The sequence below is a fragment of the Lepidochelys olivacea genome, assembly GCF_965140295.1.
Source record: "Lepidochelys olivacea isolate rLepOli2 genome assembly, chromosome: 7".
Taxonomy (NCBI): domain Eukaryota; kingdom Metazoa; phylum Chordata; order Testudines; family Cheloniidae; genus Lepidochelys; species Lepidochelys olivacea.
This window is the reverse complement of record NC_140417.1, coordinates 2,221,421-2,247,249: the sequence shown is the minus strand read 5'-3', so window position 1 is coordinate 2,247,249 and position 25,829 is coordinate 2,221,421. Positions and strand designations below refer to the sequence as shown.

Below are 25,829 nucleotides of genomic sequence, written 5' to 3'. Positions count from 1 at the left end.
GCAGCAGGGCTCAGGTGGTGATTTAAAGGGCTTGGGGCTCTGGCAGCCGCTACTGCCCCAGCTTTTTAAATCCCCTCCGAAGGCCTGCCGCTGCTACCCTAGGGCTTCCGTAGCAGGGCTCTGGTGGGGATTTAAAGGGCCGGAGCTGTAGCAGCGGCTGGAGCTCCAGGGTCCTTTAAATCCCCACCGCAGCCCCGCCGCCGCTACCCCAGGGCTTTAAATTGCCGCCTGGGAAAGCCGGTCTCGGTACGGCGCACCGGCTCTTAGTACCAGCTTACTTTCACCTCTGAATCCATCCTATCATCCAGACCATTAATTAAGTTGTTGAACAAAACTGGCCCCAGGACCAACCTCTGGGGCATTCCGCCTGATACCGGCTGTCAGCTAGAGATGGAGCCATTGATCACTACCCGTTTTGCCCAATGATCTAGCCAGCTTTCTATCCATCTTATAGTCCATTCAACCAATCCATACTTTAAGTTGCTGGCAAGAATACTGTGGGAGACCGTATCAAAAGCTTTGCTTAAGTCAAGGTATATCACATCCATTGCTTTCCCCATATCCACAGAGCCAATTATCTCATCATAAAAGGCAGTCAGTTTGGTCAGGCATGACTTGCCCTTGGTGAATCCATGTTGACTGTTCCAGATCACCTTGCTCTCCTCCAAGTGCTTCAAAAAGGATTCCTTGAGGACTTGCTCCATGATTTTGCCAGGGACAGAGGTCAGGCTGACCACTCTGTAGTTCCCCAGATTCTCCTTCTTTCCTTTTTTAATGATGGGCACTATATTTGCCTTTTTCCAATCGTCTTGGACCTCCCGCGATCACCACAAGTTTTCCAAGATAATGGCCAATGGCTCTGCAATCACATCAGCCAACTCCCTTAGCACCCTTGGATGCATTACATCCAGCCCTATGAACTTGTGCATATCCAGATTTTCTAAATAGTCCTTAACCTATTTTTTTCACCAATGGGGGCTACTCACCTCCTCCCCATACTGTGTTGCCCAGTGCAGCAGTCAGGGAGCTGATCTTTTCTGTGAAGACCGAGGCAAAAAAAGCATTGAGTACTTTCAGTTTTTTCCACATCATCTGTCACTAGGTTACCTCCCCCATTCAGTAAGGGGCCCACACTTTCCCTGACCACCTTCTTGTTGCTCACATACCTGTAGAAACCCTTTTTGTTACCCTTCACATCCCTTACTAGCTGCAACTCCAATTGTGCTTTGGCCTTCCTGATTTTGGACTTCCTGCATGCTCGAGCAATATTTTTATACTCCTCCCTAGTCATCTGTCCAAGTTTCCACTTCTTGCAAGCTTCCTTTTTGTGTTTAAGCTCATCGAAGATTTCTCTGGTAAGCCAAGCTGGTCACCTGCCATATTTGCTATTCTTTCTGCACATCAGGATGGTTTGTTCCTGCTCCCTCAATAAGGCTTCTTTAAAATACAGCCAATTCTCCTGGACTCCATTCCCCCTCATATTAGCCTCCCAGGGGATCCTGCCCATCAGTTCCCTGAGGGAGTCAAAGTCTGCTTTTCTGAAGCCCAGGGTCCGTATTCTGCTGCTCTCCTTTCTTCCTTTTGTCAGGCTCCTGAACTCGACCATCTCATGGTCACTGCTGCCCAGGTTGCCACCCACTTCTTCTTCCTCTATCAGTTCTTCCCTGTTTGTGAACAGAAGGTCAAGAGGAGCATGGCCCCTAGACGGTTCCTCCAGCACTTGCACCAGGAAGTTGTTCCCAGCACACTCCAAAAACTTCCTGGTGCAAGTGCTGGAGGAACCATCTAGGGCCCATGCTCCTCTTGACCTGCTGTTCACAAACAGGGAAGAACTGGTTGAGGAAGAAGAAGTGGGTGGCAAGAAGTGGGAAGTCTGCACTGCTCTCTTGCTCTCCCAGCAGATGTCAGAGTGATCACCTCTCTCCTCAGATAAATCCCTGGCTCCCTGTTCATTGCACAATCCAGTACAAAACTTCCCACTTCATACAGCCATCCTTGGACTTGTCCTATCTTGTTGCACAGACCTTGGCCCTGAGTATGAGCTGTATCCTGGATCCTTTTTCCTGCTCCAGTGGCTGATTGCCCCACTGAGGAAGACCCACTGCCTGAGGGAAATTATCCAATTGTAAAGCACCACTTGGGGCTGCTCAAGCTTGCACAAGGGGCTCACCTGGCTCCTGGCAGCTCGAGAACACAGAAGATCCAAAGGATGCATAAACCTGAGCTCAGCTACAGCCCAGAATCCGAGCTCTACCCACTTTCCCTGTTCCTGCCATAGCATCAGCCTCATCTCTGTCCCTTCACTACCCACTGCTTATTGCTGGGGTGAGGCCTTTCTCCTGTGCAGCTCCTGTCTAGACATGCTTTTCTCGATCCCTCTGCTGCCACCCCATTTTTTCAGAATTGCAGCTTGACATGTAACGTTGTCTGCCTTGCTGAGACCTCTTCAATTCTTCGCCCCGCTGCTATTTAGTACTTTTCTCTGTGAAACATTTGGACACACAGTTGATCTGTCTGCAAGACACTGTCAGAATGAACCTGTACTTCATTGTTTCACAAAAAGAAAAGGAGGACTTGTGGCACCTTAGAGACTAACAAATTTATTTGAGCATAACCTTTCATGGGGGCTGCAAGAAGGGCGGCCAGCACATCCCTTGGCCCACACCACTTCCTGCAGCCCCCATTGGCCGGGAGCAGCGAACCGCGGCCAGTGGGACCCGCGATCAGCCGAACCTGCGGACGCAGTAGGTAAACAAACCGGCCTGGCCCGCCAGGGGCTTTCCCTGAACAAGTGGTGGCCCTAGTTTGAGAACCAGTGACCTAAACAGCTTATTCATATAGATTAGCCTCTTTTGTTATGCCACTAAAACATTGTGGAGGTTTAAGCTAGCTCAGTGGCAACACTGTGAGCTGTAGCTCTAGAGACCTACAGTAAGTTGAGGAGTGACCTCTCACTTCCAGGGGCATTGTTAAGTTCAGTCGTCATCAAGTTGACACTCCTAGGTTCCACAGAGATCCGGCTGCTCGCAGTACAGAGGCATCTTTCTAGCAAAGTAAAACCATTGTTACCCTTGCAACACAAGAGTGTCCCCAGGGTGTAGGGGTGGGATTAATGGGGTTTCTTTGAGACTCCATTGAAGCACACTGCCAGGCAGACAAAGCAGAGCAGGAATTCGCTTACATCCTGATCCTGAAGTTGTCTCCACACAGACATAAGGGTCACCCACACAGAGACAGTAACAGGATTAAGGTCCTACATCCCTTTTTCCAGGATGGTATCAGTCAGTCTCATGTAACTTCCAAAGTTCACTTTCCTTTTAGAAAAGCTATTAATTTTTATAATTTTCTGGGGGTGGGTTACGACGTGGTAAATTATACATCTGCTCTGCTACACAAAAGAGTTTAATACTCAGCATTCCTTTGTAGTTATCCTACTGTTATTGAAAAACCTTGCAACTTTTAAAAGCAGATTACACTGCAAAAGCATAGTTTTTACCACATTAATTTAGTTTACGGCTTCATTTTATACTGTTGTTATATCAAAATAAAACCAGGCCAGTGTAATTATATGCCAAAAGTCCAATCTCATCTTGAATATATTTGTTTAAATGATTCCTCTCACAGAGAAGGAAAAGTAATTTTCAGGTTTTGTTTTCAGCAGCACAACTGTTAACTAATTTGAGTATATTAACGTTAAAGTTATTGTTCCGTTGAGTTGTACTTGTCCATTGATTTTTAAAAGCCCCTAGCTCCCTAGTCATCCATTAAGAATAAATGGGATGCAGTCTATGGCGTAGGACAGAAGCATGCTGCTGGGGGTTGACTGTATGAGAGAAAGCAAATGATGTTAGCCACAATGAGGCTAGTTAGAAGGCGTTTTATGAATTGATGAAATATTAAAATGTAATTCTTAAAATGAATGATTTGCTTGTGTTCAGCATTTTAGTTTTATAAAACCCCCACCAACTGACACTTTGTTAAATATTTGGGCATTTGAACTAGCAGACAAGTGAATGCAAGTGATGACAGTGGATAATTGATATGCTTTATTATCGTCTATTTGACTGAGATTAAATGTGAATATGCAGGAATTTTGCCAAGTAACTTATTTTTCTTTAAAATCTTCCTTACTGCAACTTTTACAGCCAATACACTGATAAACAAATGAATCAAAGTTAACAAAGAAGAAAGGGCATAATATTCTTAGTTAAATTAGGTAATAAAACATTGTTTTTCTCTGTTGGCATCATTTATAATGCAAAAAGAGCAGTGAACACCAAGTTTGAAATCTAGCCAGCAAGTCACCAGTATAATAAAATGGAAGTTTAGTCTTTAAGTAAAATTGCAGTTTAGCTCCTACTAAATATAAAACATGATGGGAGTTGTGCATACTTACTTAAGGAAGATCTGACCACCAAATAGCAAGATCTATTTATTATAAAATGATTATTAACCTGCAGGCCTTTCGCTGCCGTTTTCAGCCTAATGTACATGAATATTCCTGTGTTCTTTTTGCTTTTAATAAACTACTAAAATATATCCATCGACGGCTGACATTGAAAGAAAATCCTGTTAGATTTAATAGACTAGATTCTCAACTGCTGTAAGCCAACTGATATCAGTGTACCTATGCTGATTTACAGTGTTTACACCAGCTGAGGGTCTAGCTCAATGTGTAGAATTCATGACTGCTTTACTCTCTCTGGACCTGATCTGCTTCCATGGAAGCCATGGAAAGATACCTTAATAGGAGGCAAATTAGGATCTCCATGTACAATCTCACTTGTAGTTTTAGCGACCTCTTCTTTAATTATTCAGTCATCAAACATTAAATTAGTCAGGTTTAAAAATAAAAATCTCTTTGCTTCCTTTAGGATTACTGAGAATTTAGTTGGCCTTGTAACAGACTGACAATATCCTGTAATATCCTGAACAAACCTTATGGAATTTAGATAAACTTTATAAAATTAAATTAAACCTTATTGAATTAGTATTAATACCTTTGGGGTCCATTGTGTTAAAAATGCAATTGTGTATGTGTTATTGTGGCATTGTATGTACCTTCTTTTCCCTAGTAGGAGGGGGTATGCTAATTTGCTACCTCCATTATCAACACTTTGAAGCCACCTCCTGGAGAAACGTGCATATACTAATTCAAACTGGATTCTCCAGGGACCAACAGACAAAGAAAGGGTTTTGGATAAATAGCCTGGTTTTAAACTGTTTCAGGTCCTTTTCTTCCTGATCCAGCAAATAGACAGGACCCCTAGTCCACAGAGGGCCCCAGTCTTCAGGATATGGTTGTAAGGACTGGCAGCTTGTTCTGACCTGAAGCTGTGATGAACTCATGACCACAGCAGAACCCCTGTGGGTGGGGGGTTGAAGCAGTGATCCTACAAGAATCCATGTTAGGGTTGGGGTCAGTTCTGGTAAGCTTGTTAATATGTGTAGTTTCCTTTATTGTTTTTAATATGTTTTCTTTGTAGTACCTTTTACCTTAAGAATAAATTAGGCTTCAATAGGAAGCGCTATGCGGTAACTTACATCTGTAGCAATTACACCTGTTAACCGTCTCAAAAGAGAAAGCCAGCAGGAGTTCTTGGGCAACCTGTCTGTGCTGGGAAATAGACCGTAAAGGCAGGGAGCTTGCAGCCTGGAAATACCCCCGTCAGAAGGGAGAGGAACGCAGGTCTTCACCCAAGACAGGCAACAGCTGGGGATCTGGAAGCCCAAGATTAGGTTCCCTGTCTGGTCCACTGAGGGGAACTACAGGGTGCAGTTGCCCTGAACTGTGACAGGCTGGATTTCCCGAAGTGGTGGATAGCAGGAAAGAGGCAAGACCAAGGGCTTGTGACATTCTGTAAATTTGCTTGTGATTTTCTAAATCTCAGTGCTAGCAAAAATGAAAGTTCCAGTAAGGCATACAGTAAATGAAGATATTATGTATTAGGGATGGAATGAATCTGTCACTTTGACGGATTGTGAGGAAAAGAACAGATTAACAGATTACTCATAGTCAGAATGCAGCTCACTGTGAAAAATGTGCAGGAAATGATAACTGTTGGTTTGTGCTGATTTAATGATATTTTAAAAGTACAATAACACTCTAGGAGAGTAATAAAATATAGCTCATGCCTTGCATTTTTTAATCATCAACATATTGCCAGCTTGCCCTTAAAATAATTGTGATATTTCTTTTTAAAATATATTTTTCAAGTCATACAAACTTATATTGCAAAATAAAATGTAGACACACCAACATATGTATCTGAGTACTGTTTAAGCATTCTATTAAAATGTGCCCTTGAAAATCTCTTTTTCCCTGATTTGTGTGTATAAATATACTATGTATCTTTGTAGGTAATGCATCTTCTTATGCTTCTGCACAGTCTCTCTATTATCCATTATAGAAATGTTGTTTTCTGACCTGGAGTTGAGAAAAAATGACCAGTTTTCTCAATGAGGAATTTCTCATGGTTTTATGGCATTTTTGATTTAAGTAATTGTGAGAATGTTCAAACAGCAAAACTGAAGAGTTTTTAGAGGCAGTAATGGACAGTTTAAGACAAAGATGACTTCAGCATTATGATTGACATAGCTGATGGCAGTAACTGAAATTTGATTTCAACATTTTGTATCCCCAGAACAGATATAAGATGAACCAGAAGTTACATACACATCTTTTCTTGTTGTTCATTGTTAATGGACTTCAGCGCTCCTAAAGTCACTGTAAAGCGAGTTTTGAAGAGAACCCATTTGTTATTTTAATGGAACTGTTACCGTAAAACAGGATGACTTCTCCAACTACATGTACATTATACATTACAATGTAAAGCCCCAGTCATACGAATGTTAACACATGTGCTTAACATTATGCACATGAGAAATCCCATGTACCAAGTGCTTTATGGATACTAACCAGAGATGTAGAAATTTTGTTTCTGTATTTCTTCAAAATATTTTTGTAGCTTTGGCCCACAAATTGGGGTGTTTTGACCTCGTGTAGAGTTAGTGAAATTATTCATTGCCAATAAGTTACTTGACAAATTCAGCCCTTTTCATCTGCTTGTGAATCATTCATGAACCTGTCCTCATCTGTTATTCCTAAATATTCACGAAATAGTTTATGCAATTAAATATCAGTTGTTCCTACATAAGTCCTCTTCAACTATTTACTGTTCATCATTGTCAGTGTCTGACTGGTCACATAAGTCAAATGATATTTTTTTCTGCTCCCTGATTGGACAACTCAGTTTTTTTACGCAGAAGAATAATCAATAGCATATAATAAATAACACACTTTCTGTTTGGATTTTGAGACAAATGTGCTAAAACTTATATAAAGTTTGGGCTTTACAATAATTTTGAGCAAATAAACTCATTTTCTGAATACTCATAAAAACGAATAACCGTGGAACAAATATGCCTGATTCATTCACAAATGTGCTTATTAATTATTATTTCTGTACTATTTGACTAGCTCCAGCCTCACCCTGTCCCATAAAAACAGATCACGACTATGAAAATCAGGGTATGAAGCCATGACGATCTGGGAAATCTGTCTGTACAATTTCTGAATTCTGGTTGATATTGTGAGGTGGTTGTTATGATGTTGCTGTATCAGGGACAGCATCTCTATCTGTTTTGTATCCACCATTCCTGACAATGTTTAAGCACATCCCTCCCAGACCAGGTATAATGGCGGGACAGTGAGTTAGCTGGAGCTTAGAAGAAGACTTTAGGAGCGCTGAAGTCCTTCTTCTTGTCTGTAGGGAGCAGAGAGTGGAGTGTGGAAATTTCCTAACAAGACAAAAAGACAGAGGTAACAAAGCAGGCATTTAAAAAATACACGCAGAATTACCAAGGAAGCTTTGGGCAGGAGAGAGGAAGGGGACAGATTAGTCAGAGAAAGCTGGCTGGTGAGAGGAAGCTCCATTTTCAGAACACAGACCATGTGCTGCAGCAGAAGGATCCTGAATGCCGCTAGACAGCTCTGACCTAGCCCAAAGAATGTTTTGGAGTGGTGAGGAAACTGAGGCAGGAAAATATTTGAAGGGTTTATTTTTGTATAGATATTTATATTCCTCAGGTGATTAAATAAAGAACAATGGTGTTAGAATCCTGTGCAAAGTGCCTGTGTTTTATGTGTTACAGGTTGCACGTGCCCTTGGAGAGTTAACCTTTGGACCCAGCATGTTCATACAGCTGGAGTTCTGGGACAGGCTGTGTTTAAGCTACAGGGGAGGGGGTCAGCACTGGTTCCAGGGGCTGGGCAGTAGGCAGCATGGTTGCAGCTCTCAGGAGGGGTTTCTAAACAGAGCGTGTACACCCCACGAGTGTGCCTAGAGGCCCAGGACAATGGCAGAGTCTAGTCTCAGTTCAGATTCTGGAGGTTTAAAACACACAGGATCCAACTGTTGTATCCCCTCACAGCAAGCAGTCCGGCAAGCGTCTAGGAGGGGGAGCTCATCCAGATCTGTCTGCATTGTGTGAAAGAGGTACCTGTTAGAGCAGGCCAATAGGGTCTATGTGGGACTGTTAACTTTACAAATCACACCCCTCTGGTGCACTTTGCCACACCGTGTTGGCAAGCTCTAACGTTTCAAGAAGGGACCTGCAGTGCTCCTGAATTCTGCTGTTGCTAGCAATTTGTTGTTAATGGTGACAATTGTGATATGCTACTGTTACTGTCACTGGCAAAGGCTTTGTGTCCATGCTAGTTATAAAGTATTGGCAAGGTTTCCCAAGCATACTTCACTGATCGGAACAATTTGTTGCAAAGATTAATTAAGCTTGTCACATAGCTATAACAGAAACTGTTTACAGAAATACAAATGATTATGTTCATATTTAAATGATGCTCAACTATCTTGTGATTTTCAATATATTATAATTACTTCCTGAATATATAAGACAGATTTTCTGATACAAATATTGGAGGAAAAAGGGAATGAGATGGTAACATTGTATAGGTTTCAGAGCGGCAGCCGTGTTAGTCTGTATCAGCAAAAAGAACGAGGAGTCCTTGTGGCACCTTAGGGTCTCTGTATTACTGTAAGAATCTTAGTGTCAAAGTCAGAGCTAAACCTAACTTTGAATGTTTATGAAAACTGCCTCTTCTGGGCCGTCAAAGAGTGTACTGTTTAGCATTCAACTTTGTTATCAAGAAAGCCATAGCTAGGTCCCGGTGTGTTGATTGTATTGATTACAGCTTGAGGTCTTGACAATAGCATAAACAGAGGGTGTCTCTAATTAATCAAAATGCTTGATTAGTTTTTCTGTTTTGAGGAGATAAACTGGCTTCTTTAAGAAGATTATTTCTTCAGTCAGTGTAAGATGAAGGATAAATTAGACACGCAGCCCACAATCTACATTGCTGAGCATTCTAATGACCAGTCGTCTGCTAGACTTCTTATTTTATACAAAGGTATAAAAACGATTTCAACAAGGAATGTTATAAAAAATGTAGCTCACTTATACTCTCTCCCGCTCACGCACACATGCTATCTTAGGTGCTTCCTTGAAAGCTGAGCCCCTAGAGGTTACCAGTTTAATGTGTGCCTAATGTGTGCCTAATGCCTGCCTTGGTTGCTAGAGTAAAGCATCTGTCAGCATTTCCACTAGAAATCCACTTTTTAGAGGCTTATCAATCCGTTGCAAATCTTTGCTTTCTTCTGAAAGTTGGCAGACAAGATCTCAACACAGATTGGAATTTTGTTTGCCAATTTTGGAAAAGGTCAGGTTGGTCATGTGTGGAAATATGAGATCCATTTTTAACATGCATTTGTTTGAATGACTTCAAATTTAAAAGTAACTTTTGGCCAACAAGGAGTCCATAATATTAAATTGAAAAGAAAAAAATTTTAAAGAGCCAAGATATTGCAGTTTAAAAATTGGCCATTGCACCAGTATGGTATTAATAGGCACCTCCTGGAGGTACTGTCCTTCAGATGAGACACAGTCTAGTCCTCTCTCTCTCTCTCTCTGGATCTGACCCACCACTCTTCCTTAAAGATTTTGTGGTGTTTTTTGCTGGTGTAGGGTATTAAGACACATGCTCCAGCAAAACATTACCTTTTATATTCTTTCAATTCCCCCTGTAATTTCTCTTGGAGCTTGTCTTCGCTCAAATTGTAGTGGTGTTTGAATGTGATTGTGAAGAGTCAAGTTAGCTGTCACGATGCTTGATCATGACTGACCACCCAGCATGAACCAGGTCAAATCTGAGATTAACTATAATGTCAGCTAATTATGATTAAACCCTGGTCCCAGCAGAAGCACAAAAACTCAAGAGCTTGTGCTCAAGGTAGATAATACCAGAAATGCAAATTGCAGGAACTGGAGTGGTTTTACCTGTGACTCTGTGCGTTCTTGTGCACTCTCTTACCTAACTGGCATTCTGTGACGCTTTGGACACTTGGGTGGAACGGGATACTCTTTAGGGTGTTTTTGGAGAATGTGTGTGTGGAGAGTGGCAGAGAGAAATGGTAATGAGCAGTCTGGAGAAAGTATACTGTTGTGTGCATGGCGTGGACTGGTCCTCACTGCCAGTGGCTGAGTGGTAGCTAGGACTGGTTGTGAAGTTGGTCATCTAGGTGCAAATACAAGGATGGTATAAAAGAACATTTTAAATTTTATTTTCTACATATTAAAATTATGGAAAATTCAATATATATCTCTTTAAATCCTCTATTGTACTTGGTGAACTTTTGCCCCAGCAGTTGTGTTTTCTGAGGTGGAAAATTAGGTTTTTTCATCTTGGCTGCAAAAGAGCAGGTGTATGTCCCCAGATTCACCCCAGATTGTGTGTACAGACCAGTAGCAGATGATGTGGAAGCAATAACATGCACCAGCAGCACAAGAACCAACTGAGAGAAGGAAAGCAAAAGGCCTATTTTAGCAGCCACAGTATCCAACTGAGCTCTGCCAGGTTTCTCTTTCAGAAATAAATCCGAGTATGTGTTATCTCAGGTCGGCATGGATTTGCAGAAAGCACTGTAAGCACCAGTATCTTACATATTTATTATGTGCCAGATCATGGGCCCCAAGCTGGCAGCCAGAAAGTAGTGAAAAGCCAGCAGATCTGGCTGGCTTCATGAGCATTCCCCTAGCCCAGAGGAATCACTGAGTGGTTAAGAGCCACCTTAGCAGCTCTTGCACCTCGTCCTCCTGGCCTACGGCATAGGGACGTGCCCAGGACATCCCTGTGTCTGGCTGCTGGAACAGCCCGTTGGAACCACGACCAATAAGGTATTAGTTACGGCAGCCCGGAAATTGCTCTGACGTATGCCAGAAACCCACCCAGTCCTAAGCCAGCCCCAGCATGAGGCAAACATAAGGGTAGCACCTTTGTCCCTTCCCTCCCTCCCCCACCACCTTCAGTTTTGCACTGAGCACAGCTTGGCCCAGCAGGAGGGACCTATCTGGAGACATGCCTTAATCTAATAAGGTAGGGTTGTTTACCAAGGTCCACATCGGGATTCCGTGTTCAACTGTTAAGGCTTTTAATGCATTTAAGGCTAGTTCATGGTTTATGTGGAAGTTCTGACAAATACCAGAGTCCTGCCGTAGAAACTGATGGGCCCATGTACTTGCAGCTATTTTTCCATACTGAAACATGGCCCCCTAGTGGTGTGCAAGAGCCGGTTTGATTCACAGTGAAAGAACTTTTTTCAGAGTAACAGCCGTGTTAGTCTGTATTCGCAAAAAGAAAAGGAGTACTTGTGGCACCTTAGAGACTAACCAATTTATTAGAGCATAAGCTTTCGTGAGCTACAGCTCACTTCCTCAGATGCATATCGTGGAAACTGCAGCAGGCTTTATATATACACAGAGAATATGAAACAATACCTATTCCCACCCCACTGTCCTGCTGGTAATAGCTTATCTAAAGTGATCATCAGGTGGGCCATTTCCAGCACAAATCCAGGTTTTCTCACCCTCCACCCCCCCACACAAATTCACTCTCCTGCTGGTGATAGCCCATCCAAAGTGACAACTCTGGAACTTATCCTTGCAACAAAGCCCGTTGCCAATTGTGCCCACATATCTATTCAGGGGACACCATCACAGGGCCTAATAACATCAGCCACACTATCAGAGGCTCGTTCACCTGCACATCCACCAATGTGATATATGCCATCATGTGCCAGCAATGCCCCTCTGCCATGTACATTGGTCAAACTGGACAGTCTCTACGTAAAAGAATAAATGGACACAAATCAGATGTCAAGAATTATAACATTCATAAACCAGTCGGAGAACACTTCAATCTCTCTGGTCACGCGATCACAGACATGAAGGTCGCTATCTTAAAACAAAAAAACTTCAAATCCAGACTCCAGCGAGAAACTGCTGAATTGGAATTAATTTGCAAATTGGATACTATTAATTTAGGCTTAAATAGAGACTTGGAGTGGCTAAGTCATTATGCAAGGTAGCCTGTTTCCTCTTGTTTTTTCCTACCCCCCCCCCCAGATGTTCTGGTTTAACTTGGATTTTAACTTGAAGAGTGGTCAGTTTGGATGAGCTATTACCAGCAGGAGAGTGAGTTTGTGTGTGTATGGGGGTGGGGGGGATGTGAGAAAACCTGGATTTGTGCAGGAAATAGCCCAGCTTGATTGTCATGCACATTGTGTAAAGAGTTGTCACTTTGGATGGGCTATCACCAGCAGGAGAGTGAATTTGTGTGGGGGGGTGGAGGGTGAGAAAACCTGGATTTGTGCTGGAAATGGCCCACCTGATGATCACTTTAGATAAGCTATTACCAGCAGGACAGTGGGGTGGGAATAGGTATTGTTTCATATTCTCTGTGTATATATAAAGCCTGCTGCAGTTTCCACGATATGCATCTGAGGAAGTGAGCTGTAGCTCACGAAAGCTTATGCTCTTGTGAAAGAACTGCCCTGGTAACCTGGGCATGCTGATGCGGCAACTTCTGCCCAAATTCTGTTGGTGAAAAAGTCTGCAGCTTAGTCTGCAACCAAAACACACATTTCCCTAAAGGTCTGTTTTATTCTCCATTACCTGAAATACGATGCTTTCTGTCATACCACATTCAACTGCAACAAATGGAGTGCAGTATATGAACATTGGATTTTGTGTGAACACATGATAACATGAAAGTCATTTCACAAAGCTTTAGAAAATACAAAGTGCAACAAAGGCATAAAAAGCAGGTCAAGTTAAATAAGGGGTAAATAAGCCATCCATGGATTAACTGGCCCAGACTCCCTTCTTAATTACCGAAGGCCCACCAAATCTTAATTATCAAAGGCCCACCAAATTTTGTTATTTACCGAAGCAAAACACCACTGCAGCAGTTGGGTCCGGGAGGGGTCCTTCTCCATAGTCTTCTAACTATATATTCGGCGAGTAAAATGTGTTCTTAATTTACACTGCATTTCTTAGCTCTGTGGTAGTTATACAAAAAGGTACCCTAGTGAATGTGTACATATTGTTGTTTTTATTGTTTGTACTGCAGTAGCACCGAGGCGTTTCAAGCCTATTGTGTTAAGCATGGGACCAACACATAACAAAACTACGGGCCCTGCCCAGAAGAGCATATGGTCTTTCTGTGGTTGTGGTACTATGCTCTCTTCTCTCTCTCCCTCTGCCATCATGGATTGTGGGTAATAAGACTTAAGATACTGTTGTATAATTTTCTCATTTATAAGGGTCTGGTACTTGTTGTTAATTCCCCCTCCCCCCCCTTTTTTTTTAAACTACATTGAACATTCTTCTTCCCTATCACTTTTGTTGGATATATTCTGGAAATAATAATGCAGTAAATAAAAACAAATGTTCCTTTGAAAATCAGACCAGAAGTGTATACACGTGTAAATATGTGTATGTGTATGATTATGCAAGTATATTCATTTAATGAGCTAACTGTGTTGCAGTTTAATAGAAACCTGTAATTTGCTGCCATATAGGAATTTTTCTGTCTGCTATAATTAGAGAAACAAAATAAAATGTTGTTAGAAAATGCTCCATTAGCAAGAAAGTCCATGAGAAGTCTTTATAGATGTGTTGTTATGAATGTGTTTTAATGTGTATTTGTCTGTGATTATGAAATTCCATTGTATATCTGGTTAACTGTGCTTATTTCATTAGTTTTGGTTTAGTAATTGGTGTTAGCAGTATATCAAAATGCAATGCACAGAAAATGGGTAATTTTAAAATAGAGGTGGGTTTTGTTGTTGTTCAGATATTTTCTGTTATAGTCAAATGCCCATATTCCTGAATGTGTTTACTTGAAGGAAAATTACTTTGTGAGCTTTAGGGCTCACTGTAGAACTGTCTAGAGATTTCTACCTAGGAGATACTCGTTTTGCTGCTAAGTACACCTTAATTTTCAAACTTTTGAAGACTGCTGCTATTGAGTTTATTAAATGTGAAAAGCACATAATTTGATAACATCTGGAAATCTGGCTTTATTTTGTTTCATCACACCTAAGATGTTTATGAAAAGTTTTTAACTTAATTGTGAGATTTAGGGAGGAACAAAACAACTTTGTTCAGAATGACTGACATTTGGATTCATCTTTTTCAGGGACTGGTTAAATGTGTTCAGCCCCCCCATAATTCTTCCAAGCCAAGAGCTAGCAAAGCATATTGAAGCTTCAGCAAGTCTAAATATTCCAGGTAGGAATTTATAAAGATGGGACAGTGAGGAGAATATGTGAAGGATGTGTAATAATTTACAAATTGTAACAGAGAAGTATTGCTCAATATTGTTCTTATACGTCTGTTAAATGCTGACTTCTGCAAGGAAGTTATTGTGGTCATTTGGTTGCACTTCCATGGAGCTAAATTCTGGGTCTGACTCTTTAAGTCCTCTGATTCTTACTGTTCATTTTGAAAGGGGACGTTGCTCCTGGGGGCTGGGGTAGAAGGAGGTAGGAATGGAGAGTCCATATAGAGGGGATGTGTAAACATGAGGCTGCAACCTTTAGTCATGCAAATAATCCCTACACACAAGAATAGCTCCATTGAGTAAGCATTGCTTATGTGAGTAAAGAGTTCAGATCATGTCCTAAATGAAAGCTTGGTATGACTCTTGAGCACTGTTAAACAATGTTCAGTCATCACCTAACATGATAGCAGCACCCGTATGTTAAGGTTCTTCGCTGGAGGCAGGTCTGGTCCTAGACCAAATGGTGCTCCCGGCGAGGAGTGCCTTTGGTGCCCCCCCTCATTTGTTAAACTTTTGAATACCTTATTTTTATAGCATTTGTAGCCCATTTCACGGCTTTGACGCAAAATTTGCATGCATATTTTATCCCTGTCATAGGCTCTGTAAAATTTGCCCCGTGCTGCAAACTGGATTGCAACTGAGCATTTCGCTTCCTATACTGAGCTCCTGAAGGCTTCTTCGGGGACATCTTTTATTTTCTATGGGGGGAAACGGACAGTATTAGGGAGAGCAAAAGTCTGTATTCCACAGTCTTAGAAAGTCATCAAACGTTACGTGTTAAGTATAGCAAAAGGAGTACCGGTATTTCTTTTATATTGCTACAGAGACAGGGGTTTGACAGATATCTCTGGCGTCTCATTAAATATGTCCTTTATTAGTCGCTACTTACACTCTTCAAATCTTAAAACACAAGTACACTTTCACAATTATACAATAAAACAAGGTTCACAATATTGCAGCTGAGCTCTCACTTCGTTCTTATGTCTCACTGATTGACTAGCGATGCCCCGCCCCTTAGATTCCCGCAAGTGCATGGCTGACAACATTCTAGGAGGTTTGAGGAAAATGTAGTGCTCAGAAAACCTGGAAGGTTCCGTGAGATTCTACAAAGGTCCAGAACATTCTAGAAAGTTAGTGAAAAATGAATCCACATACAGAATACCTGAAACATGTTACTTCAAACATTCTATTTTCCCTTTTGCCGCTAACAACAAAAACAGCACCCCCGAGCCTGGCACCCCTAAATCCAGCCCGGGCTGGAGGATGACAAAGAACATGTGCTGAAACAGGACAGTGAACAACAGTAGAATTAAAATAAATACATCTCTTTCTACAAAGGTCCTTTTTTCTTTTCTGCTACCCTAGAGAATAGAATAGGTTCCTATATTTTTCTCCAGGTACAGAGAATTCAGTGTGAGATCTCATAAATCTCAGCTGTGTATTTTGGCTGCCCAAGGGATGAACATGTTTCAGTGATTTACTGTCTAAAATTGATTATGCCCCTCAAATTGGGAATCTTTTCATAGGTGTACATTTGTAATTGCTTATGACAGCAAAATAGAACTCTGCTGTCAAGAGGGGACCTTGCTTTGAAGAATCGAATAATATGTTATGTTAAGTGGCTTAAATAAACCAAAGAGAATGGGACAGTAATCCTTGAGTTAAAAGCAAGTTAGACATATATTTCTGATAGGGGCCTCAGATGATTCTTGATGTCAGTATTATGGAATCCAAAACTTGCTGCAGTAACCCTAGAATTTCATAGAATCATAGAATATCAGGGTTGGAAGGACCTCAGGAGGTCATAAGGTTGAAAATTGAAAGATTTAGTTCAGAAAGTGACATCAAAGCATATTTGCTAATTTGTTGTTTTTTCCTTATTATTCTCACTAGAATCTCTGACCAAGGTAATTTGTGAAATCCTCATAAATTCACTTGCTTTAATGATAAAATATTTTATGTGTGTCGGTAGTGTTTAAATGTACTTGTAGCCATCTTGAGTGGACAAACCCCTTACAGATGCAAACACGAGACAAAATTTGACCTGTAAGTGGTAACTTGGTGTTTGCAGTACTTTGTATGAAAGACATTATACAAAAATTTCCTATTCTGTTATAAACCTATAACAGCTTTAACTCAGGTTCACAGAAGAACTGCATGCTACTACTTACCCTTAAATTCCTGAACTGCTTGGTGAATGGGATCAGACCGTTCATACCAACAACCTCTGCCCTCCTATCTTTATTTTAAACAAAATGTTAGTTTAATAGTTAATTTTCTAATCTATCTTGTGAAGTTGTACAAATAGCAATTGCCAGACTTCAAGAACTTATGACTCTGAAATCGTGAACGCTCAAGTGCCAAAGATAATAAAATCATATCCATAATGAACACCTGTAATTATTTATAACCCATACAAAATATCCTTGTCATCTTTTATATACTTCTTTAACAGTATCCTAAAACAAAAAAGTCAATATAATTTTGCTCATGTTAATAAAAGATTTGGAAGATATTCTTTATTTTTGGCATAACTCAAAGGAAATACCTAAGTGGACAATATTCCATAAAAACCACTGCACTTTAAAGTTTACAATTACGTTCTTAAGCATGTGCTCCTTTAGAAACATATCCAGAGATCAAAGTAACAGCCGTGTTAGTCTGTATTTGCCAAAAGAAAAAGAGTACTTGTGGCACCTTAGAGACTAACCAATTTATTTGAGGATAAGCTTTCATGAGCTACAGCATGCATCCGATGAAGTGAGCTGTAGCTCACGAAAGCTCATGCTCAAATAAATTGGTGCCACAAGTACTCCTTTTCTTTTGGCATATCCAGAGATGTATCCAGGTGTCACAAGAAATAGACTTATTGTCAATGGGGTTGCAGAGATGTAATTGAGAGCAAAATTTGAGCCAATTTGTTTGATATCTTTAAAAGTTTTTTTTTTCCTTTGGTCATTGATGTTTATGATTTAGAGTCCATTACATTTTATTTGTTATCTTTCATATGAAAAAATGGGTAGTAAATGGCTCACACATAAAACTCTTTGGAACTCGCCTCTTTTTTCATCAATTTACTTGCCTTAACTTCTCATAAAAGAACTCTAAGGACCATGCTAAACAGTCTTGTTGTTCAGGGTGCAACTCTTGGCAACATTTATAAATTAACTCTGGAGCATATAATTACAATACAGAGCTGAGCACCTTGCCTATTGTCCAAGATAATATTGGAGAAAACATTAAGGATATTCTGCTAAATGTGCAGCACATCTGACAGTGGGTCCAGTGGAGTTACCACCACAGAGTCCAGGTCAAAATTTGGCCCATGTATGCCTATAGTGATGTCCAGATTCTGAGCCGTTTTCAGGTACTAAAACCTGGAATACAGTGAAAACCCCTTTTGTATAAAATAGGAGGATGTCTTTATACCCATGCTCTGGGCTATGGTCACTGTATAAACATGGCAGCACTACTGTAATATAAATAATGAATATCTTATGCCTCTGAGTTTAGATAAGAATTAAGGCCAAATTTTCAGAAATGGCCTCTGAGCATCTCAGTTTTTAGATGCCCGACTTCAGACATGTAAAGTGAGCTTGACTCCATTAAAATCAGTGGCAAAACGCCCACTGATTTAATTGAGGCAACATTTCATCCTTTCAGTCTCATTTTCCAAGGTGCTGACCAGCTGGAGATCCTGTTCCCTTCAGTAGGAGATGGGGGAGCTCAGGACCTCTAAAATCTCCCAATGTGTTTGGATGTGATTGATGTTGTCAGGTAGGTCAGCGAGCCTCTCACTGCGGCATTGCGGAAGGGTCTCGTGACTAGCATGGTTTTGAAATGCCTTGATGTTAAATCTCTTCCATATTTTTTAGTTTTAGTTGTTTTAGTTTTAGTCTTTTAGTTGTTTACTGTGTTATGTTGCAAGCCGTATGTTCGTGATTGATCTGACTAACCGATGGTCTGTCCAGCAGTCATCTGAACCTGTCATGGCTTGTGTAATATGGACATCAGTACGATCACAGGCTCTGACAATGACACAGTCAAGAAGATGCCAGTGTTCGGAACATGGGTGTTTCCAAATGGTCTTATATGTGTCCCTCTGTCTAAAGATGGTTTTGTGATAGGAAAATCATGTTGCACACATTTGCTGAGGAGAAGAATGCCACTAGAGTTAACTTTCCCCAGCCCTTTTTTCCCAATGGCTTCTCTCCAGAGTTTGGGGTGTCACCCATGAGGTCACCTATGAGGATAAGCTTGTCTTCCCTGGCTGTGGCAGTGAGAACTTCATCAAGAGCACAGTAGAACTGCTCCTTGTTGTCTTTGTCATCGTCCACTTTGGGAATATACACACTAATGACCTTGGCATACTGGTTGTTACTAAGCTTAAGATGAAGAGTCATGAGACATTCGTTAATACCCATAGGGAGTTCTAAAAGCTGGTTAGCAATTTTGTTTTTGATGGCAAAACCAATCCCATGAATATGCCTCTCTTCAGATGTCTTTCCTTTCCAAAAGAAGGTATAACCACCTTCATCTTCTTTCAGTTGGTCTTCATCTGCCCAGTGGATCTCATTTACAGCAGCAGTATCAATGCCAGGTCTTTCAAGTTCTCTAGCTCTTATGGCAGTTCTTCTTTCAGGACCATCACTGTTCGGGGAATCCATGAGAGTGCGAACATTCCAAGTGGTGAACTTCATTATTTTGCTTTGGATGTTCTGAGCGTAGGTAGAGTAATCCAGCTGGACACAGCCATCCAGCCAGGAGGGCATTGAGACAGCCTATGTTCAGGGCACCTTTTCTAGCCCCTTCCCTGTTCAGGATGAGCAGATGGGATCCTGAAAAGGACTGCTCAGTCATGGTGGCAGCTGCCAAAATTGCACTTCTGTCTCACAAGTCTAAGCGCAAGACGACCAACACACAGCTGCCACCTCCATGCAGATTTGTGACTAGGGACTCCCAGAGCTCATTGCTCCTGTTCCCACCACCACTCATCTATCACCACAGGACTTTGATAGTGAGAGATGTTATACCCTTGGCAGAGGCCTATGCATGAAATCTTTTAACGAGTGGGAGCCAGTGTGCAGGCAACAACCTCACGAAACTTGACAGGAAGGAGCCTGGACCCGGTGGCAGGAGAGTCTGAGGCAACCGAAGGTCTCCGTCCTGCTGCAGCCCTCATCTGCCTTCACAGACGCAGAGAACTGACAAGTCCTCAAATATGCCTGTTCCGCTATTGTGGCCCTCAAGATAGTTAAGTCCAAAGCAAACTGCAAAGAGTTACAAAGGGATCTTACAAAACGGGGAGACTGGGCAACAAAATGGGAGACGAAATTCAGTGTTGAAGAGGGAGAGATTGCTTACCTGTACGGTAACTGGAGTTCTTCCAGATGTTTTGTCTCTAGGGGTGCTGCTCCATCTGCCCTCTTTCCCTCTAATCCGGAGTCCTGCTGTTGGGCTTTGTAGCTGAGAAGGAAGTGGAGCGACGGCAAGATCACCCCTTCCTATATGCCCTTGTACTGGACCACAAGGCTGTATGGGAAGCAGGTGCAGACCCACAGGCACGGCTGACGAAAAATCTCTCATCAAGTGTGCCCTGGTACACCCACATCCTGATGGGGAGCACCCACGAGGACAAACATCTCAAAGAACGCTAATTACTGGACAGGCAAGTACCCTGTATTTCTGTGTGCATCTATCTCACCAGCCTATTTTTTGGCCACCTGATAATATAACCCATATATCGTTGTGCAATCCCAGCTGTAAATAGACGCTGAGTGTGGTGAAACCAGGGGTGTTAGCATAACAGGCTATTACTTCCTATGAGGTAGCGGCGCGTTCAAACCACCTGATTTGCATTACTGTTCTGAGCAAGAGGTAAACGTTTAGGATGAAATGCTAGGTACAGATTGCATTCAACTGTCAATTATTTCCTATCAAAAACTTATATATCATAACTTACATTTAGCTTTTATAAAAGGCAGAACTGAGAAAAGAACTTTCCTATATGAAACGTTTATAGTACATATCCATCTTTAGTGCTATCAGTGTACTTCTACTTGGGGCTAAGAATTGATTTCCATATCCTAAAAACATTCTTGCAGTTAACATAATGCCCAAAATATTAGATTTATACTGATTTATTAGCTGACTGCATCCTATTAACTCTTTGGTGCTGAGAGGTTTCATACGCCGTTCGCCTGTAATGGATGATGGGCTAGAAAATCTGACTCCTGCATTACAATCTTGTACATCAGGGTTAATGTACAAACTATCAGAGGGGTAGCCGTGTTAGTCTGGATCTGTAAAAGCGGCAAAGAGTCCTGTGGCACCTTGTAAACTAACAGACGTATTGGAGCATAAGCTTTTGTGGGAGAATACCCACTTCGTCGGATGCATGTACAAACTGACATTCAAGAAATAGAAATATTGTATTGCCGGAAAGCAGTAGAAATATTATAAAAATGTACTTGAATTTCTCTGTATCATGCATTTCAGTAGTTGTTGGAACGGAGGTAGACCCAATTCTTATTGGTTGTTCTGCTACCTGGAAAAAAAATCACTAATGGTGTTATCTTGCAAAATGTAAGTTTTTCTACAAAATTTCTAACATGCAGTAAAGTCTAGGAGCAAGGAAGTTGTAGTAAGGGTGCATATTGCTTGTTTTAGCGGTAACAAACTTCTTTAATGTTAGTCGAAACTGAATTGACATTATTCCTTTTAGTGAAATGAAGCATTGCTAAATTTTCTTGCATGTCATCTGACCATGCTCTCTAGTAGAGTTACTGGGTGAAAATCTGGCCCCACTGAAGCCAATAGCAAAAGTTCATGGAGGATAGGTCCATCAGTGGCTATGAGCCAGGATGGGCAGGGATGCAACACCTGGGATGCAAAAACTCTGACGTGGCCCTAGCCTCTGTTTGCCAGAAGTTGGGAATGGGCAACGGAGGATGGATCAGTGGATTCCATCTACTGTGTATCTATGCGGAGTAACTGACATCAGAATTTGGCCCACATGATCACCAAACTTTTGATTTTGCATTGTAACTTTGGTTTCCAGAGACTTGCGCTGACATCTTTTTACTGTTATAACAAAACTATAATGAACCTATAATGTCATGATGTAATGACCAGTATGATGTCAAGACAGTAGGAAATGCAGTCATTGCAGTGCATGCGTGAAAATTAATTTTCAGTTACATTTCTTGAATGTTTCATAGTTGATTTGCTGTGGTTTTTTTTCAAAATGGTGCACTGCCTCACTATACATAAGGACTAATTACTTACAAATTTTATACATTTTTTAAATGAACCCATTTTTTGTTTAGGGATAGCAAACTGCATTTGGAGCAGGATCTAAATTATTATTTCTGCTGCTCTATACGTAAAAAAGGTTTATCAGAATAACACCATCTCTAGTTACCAAACCAGTAACATTTTAGGTAAGTTTGTTTACCAGCTTGAAGCATGATCCAATACAAAAGGAGTTTATAGTCAAAGAAATGCCAGCTTGATTTTACCTATTACAGCACTACTGACATAATAAATTCGTTAGACTAGCTTTGACACAGAATTTCTCCACCCACCTGTTTAAAGCCAGTTAATGAAACATATTGTACATACTTAATTACTTATATTTAATACATTTATAACTTTCAACAACAGAAAACTGATCAAATTAAATAATAAGTTAGCAAGCTTAAAGGTAAATTGTGTGAGACAAGCATAGCAAGGATAAAATCTCTAAAACAAGACCTTTTGCTTTATGTTAGATTATCTGATTCTTTCATCTAGAACATTTTAATGGTTAATGCAGTTTCATTTTCACAGATTAAGAGCTGATTCACTGTATTTTTTTGTGCATACTAATATAAAATTATTTGAGCAATTCTGTGAGAAAGATCTCCGGTAGGAGTCCTTTGACCCCTTATTAATAGATAGATTTTTAGACCAACTTTTAAATCTACTATTCCAGCAAACTGTCTGTGCTTTCAGTTCTTAGGCAAACTTTGCATTATAATTTTACCTTAACTAAATATAAACCTTTAGAAACATGAATGAAAACATGAATAAATGTTAACCTCAAAGGTAACAATTTTAGTATTCTGCACAAAAGCCAAGAGATTACACACTCCTAAAGAGGCACTCTGCCAGATTGTCATCTGTGATAGAAGGGTGCTTTTCCTGTGTTTCAAGAGTGACTAGCAGGGTAATTTTACTCTTATTTTTCTCCATTCACACAGGTGAAGATGACTTCAGTGCTGAGGAGGATGAGGAAGTTCTGACTCTTTTGTATGATCCATGTCTAAACTGTTACTTCGATCCAGAAACTGGAAAATACTATGAATTGGCTTAGCTAGTTCATGGTTCAGAGAATATTGCTCTCCATCAGAACAGAATTAACATCTATTTCTCTGGAAAGTATGAACTAGAATGTAACATTTTATTGCATAATTTAAAAATTTGAATCCGTAAGTCATTTTGCAAGCAAGTGAATATATTTTACAGATAACGTAACATCTTATTTTTGTAGTTTTGTATTGTTATAATACAGTAGAACATCACAGCGCACAAACTCTCGTGGCTTTGACAGTTGTTTGTGATACTAGTTTGTTTTATATTAAATATTGAAAGATTCTGTTTATGAACAAATTAGGTGGAATCCAAAGGTTTTTCAGTGTTAATATGTAAATTATGGCTTCATAGAAAGAAAATTTATCTTTTCATTTCTGGCTTATCAGATGTTTGTTTAAATGGATTCTATGATACCTTAACTTTGTACTCGAAGAAATGGAGTGTGATGTTCAAAGGCATGTGCTTTATGGGCTCTCTCTCTTATTCACTAGAAAGAACATCATTTTCCTTCCTCTCCGGGAAAGTCTCTGTCCTGATTAAATGGCATTATAGGAGCTGCTTTTGAGAAATCTTATCCGCTTATAATCCTTATAAGGTTACTGTAATACACTGGATTGCTGCTAGCAGATTTAAAGCCTCTTCATTTCGTATTTTTGGATAGTGTGAATGTTTCTTGGGTTTTGTCACAATCCCCTCTATCGACAGTTTGGCACAGAGGTACAAAATCCAAACTCTCAAGTGGTACAATGCAATGCTGTTCAAAGCTGACCCAGTACGTGCATGGTCAAGCTGCGAATCCAAACCACAATAGAGATTTGCTATCTGACTGGAAAGCTCCATGATCCCAAAGTGTAGTGATTAATCTCACGTCACAGATTCCCTCTTCCAAAGGGTGGGGGTGGGGTTCCACCTCTCGATGAGCAGAGCTATGGATAGAAGTGGGTTACTAGGGAGGAAGCTGTGTGTAGCACTCATCCGTGGAGATGCACTCTGGGCGCACGTACAGCTGCTGTGTTACACCTCCCAGCAAAAGATGGTATCTGATTAAACCAAATTGTATTTTTTGCTCTGTAATTACTCTGGGGAAGTTCTCTGGCCTGTGTTACACAGGTGCTCAGGCCACATAATCACAATGGTCCCTGCTGGCTTTCGAATCCGTTAAAAAGTTACTGATTTGGATTTACCCACATTTTGCACTTTCTAGCTTATGTAGCCATGTATTTTGCTTTCTTCCTGCATCTTCCCTCCTGTTGTGTGTTGCTCACTTGTTTCACCTTGCCTTAAATTAGGCTATAAGCTTTCAGAGCTGGATGCCCTGTCTATGTGTCTGAATTTGAACAGCACCGAGCACAAGGTGCCCCCCAATCCTGATTGCGATTGCTTTACTCCCAGGGCATTTCCCAAGGGATCTAAAGACATTTCTAGTGTTCTGACCCTCTGCTTGATTATATCTATGCTATAGCAGTCATTTGCAAGATGATTACTCTGTGAATTTTTGCTAAGAATAAAGCATTCTAAGGTCAGGTTTAGGTTACAACTGGCAAGTGATTGAAAATGGTATGTCTCTAAATTATTTGTAATTATGGATCCCAGTTAATGAACATCCTGGCATCAATAGAAAATGCAGTTGTTAATAGAGCTTGGCATAAGATCAGATCATGTAGTTGGCTTCCTTGGCAGGCTTAAGCGTATCATCACAAATTGATTCAAGTGAGCGTGCCAACAGAATCTGCAGGAAGACAGATACTGTACTGATGTAATTCACTTACCCTGTGTCAACATATTTCTGCCAACCAGTTTTAGACCCTTCTTTTGTGACTCCTATATTCAATTTAAATGTGCATTGGAATTATGTTTCTGACCTTTGAGAATTGCCTTGGCTGATCCTCACTTATGGGATAGTCACTTCCTTGCAGATACAAGAAGAAAAGGAGGACTTGTGGCACCCTAGAGACTAAAAAATTTATTTGAGCATAAGCTTTCGTGAGCTCATGAAAGCTTATGCTCAAATAAATTTTTAGTCTCTAGGGTGCCACAAGTCCTCCTTTTCTTTTTGCGAATACAGACTAACACAGCTGCTACTCTGAAATAGGCTATACAAGGTTATACAGACCCAACCTCCCTCCTTCCAGCACTACTTAGCTCAGGGCATTCTGAGTCTCTCTCTGTAGTATCCACTGTATTTCTGGCAATTGTTTTTAGAAACACATTGTTCATCTCAGGATAATTATGGGGGGTTATGTTGGTCTACTCTCTTCTCTGGTGGTTTTTGAAACCAGATCATTTCTGTTCCTTGTATTGTCTCAGGTCTCCAGGTCTCAGAGGAGTGACCTGCTCTGCCAAGGCTGCCTTGTGAATCAGGCCTGGTTCACTGCTGGTTTTGAACCATGGCTTACTGTGACAAAGTGGCTAGCTGTAAGAAGTGTCCATCGTGCAAGACTCAGAATCTGCAATGGACCAACATATGTTCTGTGTTCCATGTATCTTGGTGAGAGTCACTCCCCAGCAAGGAGTGTTGTAACAGCTGCACTCAGCAGGTGCTGTGTGACAGTGTAGTCTAAAATTATTGCTGGATGGATATAGAGAGTATGGAAAACCGGGAGAAGTATCTGAAGGTCTTCTACTTACAGGGGGCATTGAGAGCTCCATCCTTAGATCCCTGACTATCTCTAATGGTCCAGGAAGTTATCTAGTAAGGCCATACTCATGGTGAGTCATCCTTTCTTCTAAGAGTTCTTGCCATGTTACCCCCATCTTCAGGGCTGTAGCCTGTAGG

The 25,829-nt window shown here is 40.9% G+C and overlaps 1 protein-coding gene across 8 annotated transcripts in view; it reads left to right on the top strand.

The window, feature by feature from the left end:
• The window catches only part of CFAP20DC (CFAP20 domain containing), a 171,430-nt gene extending 146,428 nt beyond the window's left edge, over positions 1–25,002 (top strand). For all 8 annotated transcript variants that reach the window (XM_084634935.1, XM_084634931.1, XM_084634930.1 and 5 more), the window contains 2 exons: positions 14,555–14,646; positions 22,942–25,002. In XM_084634935.1, coding sequence (XP_084491061.1) covers positions 14,555–14,646; positions 22,942–23,054 — 205 coding nt within the window. In that variant the 3' untranslated portion in view covers positions 23,055–25,002. The remainder of the gene's footprint in view (positions 1–14,554; positions 14,647–22,941) is intronic.
• The last annotated feature ends 827 nt before the right edge of the window (positions 25,003–25,829 follow it).